This window comes from Pezoporus wallicus, unplaced genomic scaffold (genome assembly GCF_028554395.1).
Source record: "Pezoporus wallicus isolate ANWC-B61680 ecotype Strahan unplaced genomic scaffold, APGP_CSIRO_Pwel_v1 scaffold_2584, whole genome shotgun sequence".
NCBI lineage: Eukaryota > Metazoa > Chordata > Aves > Psittaciformes > Psittacidae > Pezoporus > Pezoporus wallicus.
This window is the reverse complement of record NW_026642851.1, coordinates 10041182-10055321: the sequence shown is the minus strand read 5'-3', so window position 1 is coordinate 10055321 and position 14140 is coordinate 10041182. Positions and strand designations below refer to the sequence as shown.

Sequence of the window (14140 nt, the reverse complement as noted above, 5' to 3'; positions counted from 1 at the left end):
TCCCTAGTACTAGTGCAGTTTTTGTTTGCACTGTTGTGATGGCTGTTTTCTGATATGGAGCTAGCTGTGTAACAAATCACCTTTCAGAAAATACTATATTCCTGACTGTACAGTATTGGTTTTCTAAATATGCATTTACTTCAGAATTCCCCTTCTCCTCAGAAATTTCCTAACACAGAATTCAGTGTCATGCCTTTCATTTCAGTCCTTTATGTCACCAGTCTTTCTTTCACGAACCAAATCTTATTCTTACATGTGATTTTATTCTTAAGAGTGTAATTTCTTTTCAAAATATCACTGTTCCAAAGCTGTGCTATTTCAAAGCCCCCATAATAAAACATAGTCGTATTTGCCCTTTTTGGTATGCCAGACACAACTATCCCTAAAGGCCCTGGTGACACCTTCTGTTGAAAGGAGAAGCAATTGCTATGGTTAGTTTATTAGCTGGGCTCTCACCGGCTGTTAAAATAGGTCACTAAGATACAGGCACCTCGAGCAAATGAGTTTAATTGCTTTTTTGTTGGAACTGCTTTCTGAGCTGCTTTTACATTTTCTCTGCTGCTTACTTTCTTGCCTTTTTTTTTCTATATTTAAGGGCACTGAAGTCAAGAGTGGAAACCAGCACTTGGTATCTGAACTTGGACCAAAGGCTATATATAGAGACACTCAAATCCATTAGTCTCCTGAGCTGCTGGTGTTTGCCAGTTCCTTCATAATCACAATCTGACACATTTGTAAAGGAAGTTACAGTGTGCATACTAATACAGCCTGTTTTAATATTTCCTCTCTCTGCAAGATCAAGCGCTAATTTAGATGCTCAAAATAGCTCTCCAAACAAACCTCTTTCTCTCCCATGACTTACAAAGAAACTATGGAGACCGGGCACTTAATCTGGGTATTGAAAGTGCAAATGCTGCTTATGCAGATAATGGATGTACGTACATTTAAGTATTTACCAAAAAATTGGTCTGACTTAGGTCCCCAGCCAGGGTAAGTGAACCTCAATTTCAAATCTAGTTTGAAATGTGAAGTTTGCGGCCTGCCTCCTTTCAGCAGGACACAGCTTTAATGCTGCATTAGAAAGGAATATAGCAAGTTGGGTGATTAGTAAGGAAGTTTAGGTGGAAATTATCTGGCAGCTTTAGCCCACAAAAGCTTGCTAAACTCACATGTATTAGAGTGTAGTAGGTGGAGTCTTCTGGATTATTTAATGTCTTGGGCTTCCGTGGCCTCCTTGGGGGTCTCTTCATTGGGCGAGAGTCTTCTACTTTGGCTGCAACTGTAAAAAAAGCAGAAGATTGCAATGATTATTTCTTCTTAGAATGGGAGGCTTTTATGAAAAAGGGGGAATTTCACTGAAGAGGAAAAAAAAAAGCATCCATATAGCCACTTTTACCGCTTTCAGTAATTGAAGAAAGCAACTCTTTCAGGCATTTCCACCACTAGCCTGGAAATAAGAATGCTTTTATCCATTTGAGTCCTGACTACCCACAGGGACACATACCATGTAACAAATGTCAGGCTGAGGCAGCCCAGCGGTCTACCTGGCACAGGCTTCTTCTGAAAAGGGCTGGTGCTCCACATTGAGAAAAGGGTAATGATGAAAAAATGGGAAAAGATGTGTAATGGCTACTGGAAGGCCACCATCTTGTAGCTGGATCTGGGTGCTGTGGATGCTATTTTTTTCAGGCCCAAGTTATCATTAAGGTGCTGAATCAGAGCAATAGCATCAGACCTCTGATTCAGAGGTTGGTCCTTTACATTATCATGGTGTAGATTTTCCTCAAGGTCTCCTGCTGAGGCTATTCATTTCAAGCCAAATCATGTACCACTGGGCAACACAGCATGACCATGTCCATTGCATCCAGTGTAACCTAGTTTAGTGTGCTCAATTTCTGGTCCTTATATCTACAAAAACTTTCTGCAAACATGCAAAAAATGCTTTCATTCTAATGGAAACAAAATGAAGATTTTTAACACAAAATGAAATTGCTGTTCTCTGGCAGTCTCCAAACTCAGAGTTGGACACTGACTCGTGGATTCCATTGGTTGGCACACAAGAAACCAGAAGAATCTCCTGGATATTTGCTTCCTTAAAATTTATATGCAATTCTGGCAGTGCTAAGATGTACGGCTGATACGGATTCATGCCTGTTTGTCACATAGCCAATAGAGTGCAGGGTTCCTGCAGAATTGACTGTGAGGCTGAGGGACCACAAATGTACAGCATGGTGAGCATGATCACCTTACAGTCAGCTTCAGCTACAGGAAAAGTTAATAGGAGGCTATCGCAATTCCTTCATGATGAAGGGGATTGCACGGCAGCAGAACACTGATGCTAGAGGTGGATCATTGGGACACACGCAGGGAGATGAATGATGTCACAGCACAAGGTTTAGGCACAGTGAACTGTGCGTCCAGGTATATTGCGTTATCCAGTGAGGTTTTATATTGTCCTTGTCCCATCACAGAAGTATTCAGGGGACGGTACATGAAAGAAAACATCTCCTTAGAAATGAACACAGTGTGAGGGTGGAATGAGGATTTAGCTCCCAGTGAATTACTGAATTGTGTTTTGCTGATCTAATCCTCCTTCACATGAAGCAACTTTAACTCTCTAACCCAGATGTGCTAAATACATGTGATTGAGTCTTGGAAGGAAGGATGTATTTTGTTCTCTAATGGCCATCAGAAACCCCTTTTACATGATAAAAATAAAAACTCTTGCATGTACCTCAGGCAACATTTTAATTAGGAGGTAGCACAATCATTTAAAATGAGAAATGATCAGTGATACATCAGTGTTGAAGCCTGCAAAATTAGCTGTGTAAGTTTTTTGTTCTGTGTGATAAATAAAGGCTTGTAAAGGTCACAGATATACACAGGAGCCAGAATGAATAATGTTAATTTAAATTGTAGTTGGATAATGATTACATTTATTGTTTTAGTTTCTTATCTGAAATGCAGACTGCTTCTCATGTAATCAATGAACAAATATCTTTTAACGTTTTGCACTTAAGGAAACAACAGTGTTTCTAAGCCAGGGTACAGATAATTCATGTTAAACAAAGAAATTTAGATGCAATAAATTCATTTCACTAACCTGTGTTAAATATAAATTACATTCTTTGATTTGAATAGGTATAGCAGCCCTGACTGTGCTCTTATGTGTGCTGTTGTTACCTCGCTGCAATTCAAATGGGACACCTGGAGTTACGCAAGTTTCCATTTGTGAGAGAGTACAGGCATATCTTCCCTATTTTAAACACAACAGGAGCCTAAACTGTAAACAATATCTTAAAAAAAAAAAAAGAAACAACAACCAAACTTAAATTTCAGTGTAGTTGAATAGAAACACCCAACCCTTTGTCTGTAGGATGTTTTCAAAAATTGTGTCAAATATCATGGCTGCATGAAAATCTGGAACAAGAAAATGAAGCCAAACTGGGGCTTTAGGAAAATCCCAAGGAAAAGGCTCTCATAACACCTAAAGATTTGTTATTGTTTCCTAAGAATTCATCACTATGTATGCTGTTACATTCTTTAATTCATCACTGTCAAACACATAAAGCATTATCATAGTCTAGATTACAATTATTCCAACTGAAATTACTTATATACTTCTTCTGTATGTGCTCTTCAAAGAAGACTCCTATTACACTGAAAACCCAGCATTTTGACAATGCTAAAGGTTTCAGTAAAAAACAGATTTTCATCTCTGCTTATGTGTTGTATATATGTATGAGCTATGCAAAAACTAAATAGAAATACTATGTTGGGTTAGCCAGGCTTTGAAGCTTGGATCTCATTCATTTCTATTTAGAATTACATACGGGGCTGAAAATGCAATAATGAGTTTTGTCTCCAAATCACATAGTAAGTAAGTAAAACATAGTTTGATGGGCTTAGCTTGCTTTGCTTCACCAGAAAGTGAACTTGTGATTTCCTTCCAGACTTAGATTTGTGTTCATTGCCATTGAAATAAACTGATGTGGTAGTTGTTTGTACTGGACAACTCACTGCACAAAGCAAAACTTGTTTTTTTATTAGTTTCCAGTAATTTGAGAAATCATTTAATTAGTAGAGTTAAAGATGGAATGGAAGTTAAATACCCAAGCCTGATACAGGGTGAGTTTGATGCGCTTGTTTTCCAGATGGCCTATACTTTCCTGTATTAGGTGATGAAGCAAAAAGGAGGGGTAAAAGCATTCATTTTTTACTAGGCCAATTATGTTGCTTCTAGAATCCATGACAAATAAAAGGTTTTATTGAAGCCCACTCTCTCCATAGTAAAATACCTTATATCCTATTTTTCCTTAAGACTTAAGTATCCCTAGCTAGATCTGGCTGTGTGCTTTACATGTAAAAGGAAAATTGAGGCTTTCTATCTAACAAACATTTAAAAACATCCATTACAACATTGATAAGGAAACCATTCACAACAGGAGCAGTCAAAGCACTTTGGAAATATCAGGTTGGTGTTATCATTCCTATTTTACTAACAGGGTAAATAAGATGCACAAATCAAGATACATTAAGACTTGCTTAGGGTTTATGTCCCAGTTAGTCATTAACACAACTAAGGGCTGCACCAAAGGACTGTGCTGAGACTCCTGCCTCTGCAGCCAGCCCATGCCCTGTGATTACATCCACCCGAACAGGTGCTGTCAGTTCCACAATATGTGCCTTGTATCAATGCACAGGAGAAACTGACTCCACCACATTTGGTGCTACACAGACGTTCCTTTGTAAAGGTTTTACCAAGAGGAAGACAGGTTAAACAAGTTGAAAGGAAGGATTTTCTTCAAACTGCCCAAATGCATACAGTCAGTACTCAGTCGAAACAAAGAGGTTTTGCTCTTGTGACCTGGATGCTTTCCTTTTGAACATCAAGATTGAATGCTAGCTATGCCATAACCCACACCCAGGAAGTTAAATCTCTCTCTTGCCCAAACCTGATGCAGTCTGTCAAAACATACATTTGATCAAGTGATGATAGAAAGCTTAATAAAAGTTAAGGTCATTCTCTGTCAGAATGAATAAAATACAGAGTTAAGGGTCAGTGAAGGCTTGTGGACAGTGTGGCTGCCAGGTAACATTAAAGAAAGTTTAGCAAATCTAAGAAAAATTCCTTATTCCTATCAGTATCTCAGCTAGCTCATTTAACACTACCTCAAAGGTTCCCACTTAAGTTGCATGCATACTCTTAATTCTATAGTGTTCAGTTACAAGGTATTACTACTTTCATACTCAGCCCTCACTGAAAGATCCAGATACACTGAAACAATAAGAAAATTTAATTTAGAAACAGCTAATCTAACGTATGTGTTTGCTGGACACCACCACAAACTATGGGAACTGTGGAGAGCTGCATGTGCTTGAAACATTCAGGTAGGAGCAAGAAATGCTTGAATAAAGATGAGTCAGTATCAACAGCCCTTTAGGTTGAACTGTATCTGCACATTCTGACACACAATGATAAGCTTGGAAGACAACAATCTCAAGGAATCAACATCCAAGGATGCTAATGTAAATTAACTTATGTCTTACTGCAGATCTTATACTGAAGACTGAAGGAATAGTGTGGTTACAGCTGTGATAATCATCTAAGTGTTGAAAGGTCTCTATTTATTAGGCCACCTGGAGAAACAGATAAACCTCTCTTTGGGTCATTTAAGTGAAATGTGACATGTTTGATTCAGCGCTGTTCCACATCTTATGGGGACAGAAGTATAAAGACAAGCTCAGAATAAAGTAGGAAGAAAACAAGAGTAAGAGCAGGGTTTTGTAGAGGAGCTTGGAGGAAATCAGAAAATGCAAATATACTAACTGGAATTCCAGGACTTGACAACAAGAAGTTAATAGGTATTACTGCTTACAACATTTATGTGCACGCATTTTTACTGTCCTAATTATACACAATTACTCAAGTTTCAGATTTGCATATAGAAAAATGCTCTTTAGCATTCTGGTTAGCAATTTTTAAGGTATTGTTTGTTCATAGGATGCTTACCACTGCCCAGTTTGGAAATTACACTTGATAGTGCAAGTTCTTAGCAATCGGGGAAAAAATCAAGGGATTATTCTGGCACACATCTAGAACTAGGAACAGGAAGAGACCGAGAACTTCGCAATTGCAAATGCCTAAGTCCCACCACACCCACTGAGAAAAGCAGTTTTCATCTCTGGCTGACACTAAATAATTTCTGAGAGTCTGGTAACCTAGGATTATTTCTATATCAGAGAGGGTGTTTACGGAAAATGGCTGTATTCCGCTTCCGTGATTTCCCCAATCTTATGCTCTGCCATGAATTTGGCCAACTCCCAAAACAGATTTTGTATGTCCTGGCTGCATAGTGCTCAAAGGACCACTCCAACAGCTGAGAACAACCAGGCAGCAGAAGTGCTTGACTACCCTGCTTTCCTCCAGTCCTATGCCTTAGTGTTTCCTGGCTTGCAAAGAAGAAAGACCAGTCAGTGAAAACTGCTGTGCTCTCCCAGTGCTATAGGCTCCCTTTTCCTTGCAAAGGCTGCCCATGAAACCCCTATAAATAGTGCTGGGGCAGACTACAGCAGGGGGAATCCTGGATTAAAATCCTGCCTGTCTCACTGCTTCATGTAGCTGAAAAGGTCCTCAGCTGCAGCAGAGCTACTTGTACCATGTGAATTTCATTCTAAATATAGAAAATTATCTTCCTGAGATTTTGCACTTGAACTGTCATTTAATACTTAGAAGGATGGGCACCATTACTCATCTGGAGAAAAAAAAGAGAAAAAAAGTGCTCCCATAATGATCAAATTCCCCTCACTTCAGGCTTTGACCTCAAAAAACTTGCAGTGGCTGTTTGTGCATTTATTCTGACACCACAGTAACCCAAGGCTCACTAACAGTCCAAAGGTGCAGTCCTTGGATGGAGCCATTATGTTAAGCTGAAAGCATTTAGCAAGCAAATATAACCTACTCAGAAATTCGAGCCACAGGGAAAATTGTTTATTCCAGGAACTGTGTGCAGCTTGCTTTATGCATTTTTATAAATACAAATAAATTCACTTAAGAATAACTTAACCTTGTGGATTTAGGATTCATTTCACCTTTTCGCTTGTATGTTCTTTAAACTGCAGGCTTTGTGTTTTTTATTAAAATAAGCAGTTTTGAAAATCTGAACATGTTTCCGTACGCCCTACAGCTGTCCCACAGTTCCTCCCCTTCTGTGGCTAGCAAGGTAATAAATGTTTTATCTAGCTGATCAATGGCCACCTACCCACAGATGAAGGCAGGCAGGTATTCCGACCTGGCATACAGCTATAAAATACAATTCATGTGTTATAGCTGTAAAACGACGTATAAAACTAGTGAAGCTAAGGAAGAAGTGTAAATAAATGCAAAAGACCAAACTAATTACAAATAGGTAAGTACTGCATGATTTATAGAACAGCTAAAGCTCAACAATCCTTGCTTTTATAAGGGTAGGACAGCAAAGGTAGTCCTAGAGGGAAACCTGCAGTAAAAGCCTATCTTTCTTCTGTAAATGTGCGTGTACAAATTGTACTGTAACGCTGTCCTGGGTTTAGCAGTAGCTGTGTGGCTGAGTTTAAACCATGACAAATGTAGGCAAGAAGACAAGAAGGCTTCTCCCTGTTTAATAGACAGTGGATCACTCACCACGTTTACCTGATTCACTTTAGCATGATAATATGCAGTATATTACCCCAAGTCTTTGTTTTATATAGTTATCTTGCTTTAATATCCTGTGCTTTGGTCATAGCTAGAAAGGAAATGGCTTTCCTGTTGTGTGGATTATGTTCAAAAGTGGAAAGAGAAAGCTCACATTCCGCACCAAGAAAGGTCTTTCAGTGGATCTGTTAGCTATCATAAATATTGCCATGGGGATGTGAGAAATCATGGCTTAGGTCCCTGAAGCCATCGCTCCATATCCTAGACGAGTGGCTGAGCCTAGTGTACACTGTCAAACCTGCTGTGCTGCAGAGTGATATGTCACATCATGGGCAGGAAGGCCAGCAGAAGGCAGTGCTTGACTAGAATCCAGCTGTCCTTTGTGCTTTCTTAAAGTTCAAGTCTGGTAAAAGACACGTTTGTTAAGCCTGCCATCAGTAGCCACAAAAGTTGTATGAAGTACTTGGGTCAGCAACAGGAAACAGTCCCATTTACCAATGAAAATTCTGCTAACAGGAAGGTTTGACCTTACCTGACTGACAAACATGAGAAGGAAGTCGGCCATTAGCTTGCTTATCTTTGGGCAGCATGATGGGTCTCAGCTGATGTGACAGTATCATTTCATTCAATTTTTGCTGCAATGCTAAGTAGTCTTCGGATAATTTTGATATCTGATAAGCATAACACAGGATTTTACATTATTATATGAATAAGTATACACATTCCAAGGTAATCAAAAGTAAAATAGTGGACTAGAGAATGAATTGAAATGGTATTGCTACACTTACTGTAATGTAGACTCCTACCACATTTACCTTCCCATCCTCCTTAAAGAGGAAGAAGAAGTAAAGGAAGAAGAAAAAGACTCATAAAGAACTCCACACTGCCACCCACTCCTGCAGCTACTTCATATTGGTTCACATATATGAGCAGATGATACCTTGATGATGCAAATTAGCTTCTACAGCTGTAGGCATCCCTGCACATGTGTGAGTGACTGACACAGCAATTTTGAGTTTCATTTACAGGATATTTTGCAAGTTTACTGATTTAAGGGCCTTGCCCGGTAAATGCACATTTCAACAAAGGCAAAGCTTCTGCATTTAACTTAAACCAGGTTAAAGCTAACATTTGTTGCCAGTGCTCTTTGTCTTTGTTTCCTTCCTGAAAAGAGCATTTTCTCTTGCAGTCCAAAATATGCATTTTTATAGAACACTCGTTACAAAATCTCAGTCTCAGTTTAGAGAGCAAAACCTTGGTGCCACTGAAGCCAGTAAAAGAACCTTGCCATTCTGTCACTGTTTGGAGTATTATGCTCAACATACGTAGCTTACAAGCTTCTTACCTGTCGTGAAAAGGCTGCCAAATCGCAAGCCTCTTTCTCTGAGTCTCCCTTTGGTGTCTTAGGGTCTTCAGCCTCTGTATTAATGCTTTCCCTATCTTTTATTGTCTGGGGATTATTATTTGGAACATGGACTGCTTCTGTTGGCTCCTTTAGAGTTTTCTCTTGACTTTTGCAAGGTAGTTTCCCTTCTTTTCTGAGTTGTCCCCTCCTTCTGTAACCCCGGTAAGTGCTCTGAATAACCACTGCTGCCTTCTCTTGGTCTTCAGAACTTTGTTTTTCTGCCTCAACTTGCTTCCAGGAGCCTCTTAGTGACTCTTTTCTTATAATTCCTTTACATCCTGTAGGCATCGCTGCTTCATGTTTCAGGTGGTTTCTTTCCACATCCCTCTTAGTCCTGGGCTGGACCACACCAGGTTCTTGATTTTGCCCATCTGCACTGAGTTTGTCTTGATTATCTTGCTCTTGCTGGGGGCTAGGTTCAGCTGTGACTTTAACAGATTTGTTGGACAACTCTTCCAAAGAAGCCTGCTCTTCACCTTCAACAACATGTTTTATTGCAGGGTTCTGCTTTACAGAAGCTCCCTCTCCTTCAGTAAAGGTTGCCTGTTGGTCCTGTACACTTCCTGTGACACCAGTCCCAGGGCACTCACTGTCACTAATAACATCAGCTTCATCTGGAGTCTCCTCATTTGCTACTTCTTCCAGTATAGCATTTTCAGCTGGCTGCAGTTGTGCTTCAAGGAATTCCACAGCAGATAATTCTTCCTCTGCTATTTTTTTCTGCTGTTCCTTTAATTTTTTACAGACCCTGTAGCTTCTATAATAGCTCTGAACAATGACAGCTGCTTCTTCTTCTGTTTTAGGAAGGGCTCTCTTCATTCCAGCTGGACTTCCCTCATTATCTTGAAGTTTTTCATTTTTTCCACTAATGGATGCTGCATTTTCAGTTTCTTTCTTTCTAAGTGATTCCCTGAATGGAACAGAGTTTAGGGCAAAAATTATAGCTGAAGGAGATGAAAGATAGTGACAACTTTACAAGTATCTTTGGTGGTGCTTGTGTACTAAATGGCAATTTGATACATTAAAGCATGGGAAAGATTGTAGTGCATATAGCTGGAATTCAAGATAGCAAGCTAATTGCTGTCTTTCTGCTTATTACTATTTCTGAAGTGAAAACAGACATCCCTGTTAAACTCTTCATGGAAAATTGCTAGAGGATCAATCTAGGCTGCATAAGGGCTGGTAAAACAGTAAAAAATTTATTTAAATGTTAACAAGAACATAAGGCAGAAACTTTTTATCACCTCAAATATGTATAAATACACAGAATCCTAAGTGTATTCGTGAAAGAAAACTGCTTCAAGTCACACTCACACTAGAAATGCAAAAAAGAACAATCCTGACCCCAGGTTCAGGTCAAATTTAAAAGACCTGTTCTCTAAACTGTCTCTGTTATGATCAATATCACTTCAGTGCCAGGTGAAATACCACCCTATTCCTTCCCTCTGAAAGACTCTGGACTCCTTCACAGCTGTTTTCCACCTCCCTAGACTAGTCTTCACCTACTTAAATTCTATCACTGAAAAAAACGATGGTGATGAGCAAATGCTGCTACCTCCATTTCAGAGACTGGTCCTACAACCACACTGCAGAGATACTCAGAACGTGATTCATCTCACCTGACTTCTAGCTGTTTGTTCTGAGTAAGACATCTGAATTCCTGCTGTCACCACCTATACTTATCTCAGTGACTTAAGATGACAAGAACAGTTCCTTGTAGATAACTATTTCTTGTTCCTGTCCACGTTTTATAATGAGCTACTTCCAAAAAGATACTAATCTACAGATTACATTATTATTAGAAGTAAGCACAGTATTGTTGATCTTTCCTCTAAATATGCTTTTATTCCCTGGGCTTAGAAGTATGAGAATATTTGCTACTGACATTAAAAGCCTCCACATAAAGGTACATTACCTTTGCATCTATACCTAGAATAATCCTAATTCACTTTACTTTTAGTTTATATAGTTGCTCTTCATCAGTGCAGCCACTGAAAGGAACATTTGAGTGACATAAGACACAGAAAATAAATCTACCTTTTCTTTTTGAAGATCTGCCTCTCGTTATATCCCCTGTAGTGAGACTGAATTGTAACTGCTGCTTTGTTTCTTTCCTCAGTTAGTTCTTTTCTCTTCTTCCTGAGTAAGTATCCTCTGGCAACTGATAAAAATTGTAATACAAAACAACCTTAGGCAACAAGTAATGGGTGTCCCAGACATTTCAGAGAGTCAAATGGTAACAGCATTAAACAAAAAACAGTAAGGAAATACAGACTGGGGTGGTTACTACAATTACATTTCATCTGAAATTATTCTGTCCCACAAAACTTTTTGAGATTCCCAATTTTACAAACAAACTCTTTCTTTGTGTTTTATTGGACAAAATTAAATACAGGAAGATGCAGAATGAAGCAGAAGCATAGGGCTATAGAAGTGCCTCTAGAACATAGTGTTGCCAGCTTCATGTACCTGTTTTGTCCGATTCAGGCAATTGATTTGACTCAGTCTTTCATTTGGAAACATGCGATTATCAGACTATGGAGATAACCAGGCTCTCTTCTGGCACAGGCTTGGAATTAGCTGAACATTGAACTGATCAGAAAAAAACCTGAAAATTTTATAGCTCAGCAGTTACAGAAGTCTCAGCTCATGCTTCTTTTGCAAAGATTAATTCAAAATGAAAAAGCTCAACATGAAAGATGTGCTAAGCTCCACAGTAACCACGTACACCACGTCAAGGGTACTCGCTACTTATGTTTTGTGGGAGGCACAAGTTCAAGTTTCTGGTCTGAGCCAGGATGAGTAAGGACTCAAAGCAGGGGTCTTCCCTGAGACATGAAGGTGCTGACTGCTTGATGCAGTTGCCAGCACTTAGGTATCTAGTGCCAGCTGAAGTGCTCCAGGATAGCCAAGGATTCTTCTACATGGAGCTGGCAAAAAAACCAAGTCAGACAGGACTTTCTGGAGAGAGAAAGTCTGGTATACCACATGAAATAAAACTAGAGGCCAGAAAAGATAACCTAGGGCATCTGAAATGATCCTAGATACCAATATGGGGGCAAATGAGCTGAGCATTTGGTAATTTTGAATAAAATGAATCAAACTCTGGGCTCTGCTGATTTTAGGAGGAGTTTATACACCTAGGTCACTTTCAGACATCTACACTGAAATGTTTTAATGAAAAACTGAATTGCATTCAGAATGTTGCTTCAAAGGTTCCTGAACTTGCAAAAAATTTCCTTATGGGAACTGGCACAGCCTCCACAGTACTGTGATTTGGACAAATCTGCAATTCCAGGGATTCAGCACAAATCTGCTAATCCCTGGCAAATTAAAAAGAGCATAGTGTTTTCTAAAAATACCTCTGTTGAACTTTAATTCCAAACGCAGTACCAAGGGTATGGGCATAGAGGATTCAGGTGATTTAAATACCCTGAGGAGATGGTAGATATGGGAGCTCTTACTTTAACTCTGCCGAAAGTGGTTTGTATCACAGGAAAAGCCAAGCTCACTTAAGAATGGGGAGGGAGCATAAACAGTCTATTCTAACACATTCATTTAACTTGGCACTTGGCTTTACTTGCTTTAGCATTCCCTACTCATAATTTAGAACATCTTGGGCTCCACTAGGTGCAGGGGTTCAGTGTAATGAGCACTGTATAAAAGGGACATAAAACAGGGCAAAGAAATCCAAATATTTACTGCAAGCAGCACAACTGTTTTTTTTACTGCAGTCTGACAGGGCCTTAGAAAAGCGCTAATGGCAAATCACTTGGAATACTAGCTTCTTGGACTTCTGAGGCAGTCCTCATTGCATTTTCATACAAAAGCAACTCAACAGGAGTTATTTTGAAATAAATCAGATTACATTGTCAAGGAACATGCCAATATAAGCTACGTCTGGTCTTTTTAGACTTATTCTGGTTCACTTTTGAAGTTTCCTGAGAACTATGTGATAATACCCGTTGAAGCTTTGTTTTCAAACTGGAAGAGGAGTTTTGTATTGCTTTAGAAATAAATGGGGTGGGGGAAACAGAAAGCTAAGAAAAATGGATATCATTTTGTTCTGCCTTCTCATGCACTGAAAAAAGTTGAAATAAAACTGCACAAGGGACAGAGAAGGTGCACAAGAAGCACTGGAGAGATCAACAAACAGAGCAAAGTGGTAAATTCCTACTTTTGCATTTGTTAAATACCCTAGTATAACTGACAGCTTTCAGATGTGTAATTACCTTTGGCACGTTACCGGATTTTATTCTGGTTTTAGGTTGCTTTGTACACTGATGAAGTTCTACCAACTGCAGTGAAGTGCTCTTCAGCAAATGCTAACACAGACTCAGTGCAATTAACAGATGCATCTGGCAATGATTAAAACTAGTTCTGGTGTACTCATGAAGGCGTATCTGAGGTAGTTTAAATCTAGATAGCCTGGGTACTGGCAGCACTAGCTTATATTTGCAGTTGCCACCTTTGTAATTACTAAAGTATTGTGCAGATATGTGCCAGCTGTTTTTAGACCAGTGCCCCTCTAGATGTACTGCTGCTGATTTCAGAGCATCTCTGCAGGGATCAGGGAGACAGAAACATAGGGAGGGAAAAGGGATGTCACATAGCATATGTCTGATTATTTTATTAAGGTGATTATTGCTGCAGAAAAGAAAAGAATATTTTGCTAGACTGGATTTAGCAATGACAAAAAAGAATCAGAGACATGGGTGAAATTACAGGTTGTTGTCTTCTCAAACATAATTATTACTGGTACATAACAAAACATATTTCTAATAGGATAGCATGCACACACAGATTATATGCAGACAGTGTCACATGGAACTTCAACCAGATGTAATACTTCAAGGTATCAGACCAGGAATGAAAAGGCTTGCTATGGCATTTAACCATCCCACTTCACAGCTGTGGAAAGTGGCTTTAAGCCACTCTGATGTACAGGTAACAGAATACACTGACTGGTTTCAACCACTGTATATAAATATATATTTGTATATATATAAATATATATATGTATATAAATATATAAATTATACCTCAGAATGTGTAAATGA

At 39.1% G+C, this 14140-nt stretch overlaps 1 protein-coding gene across 3 annotated transcripts in view; it reads right to left on the bottom strand.

Moving 5' to 3' along the window:
* Window positions 1–14140, bottom strand: part of MYO3A (myosin IIIA) — a 116294-nt gene that overhangs the window by 5232 nt on the left and 96922 nt on the right. For all 3 annotated transcript variants that reach the window (XM_057432486.1, XM_057432489.1, XM_057432488.1), the window contains 4 exons: window positions 11118–11241; window positions 9021–9990; window positions 8208–8346; window positions 1170–1279 (listed from right to left, as the gene is read on the bottom strand). In XM_057432486.1, coding sequence (XP_057288469.1) covers window positions 1170–1279; window positions 8208–8346; window positions 9021–9990; window positions 11118–11241 — 1343 coding nt within the window. The remainder of the gene's footprint in view (window positions 1–1169; window positions 1280–8207; window positions 8347–9020; window positions 9991–11117; window positions 11242–14140) is intronic.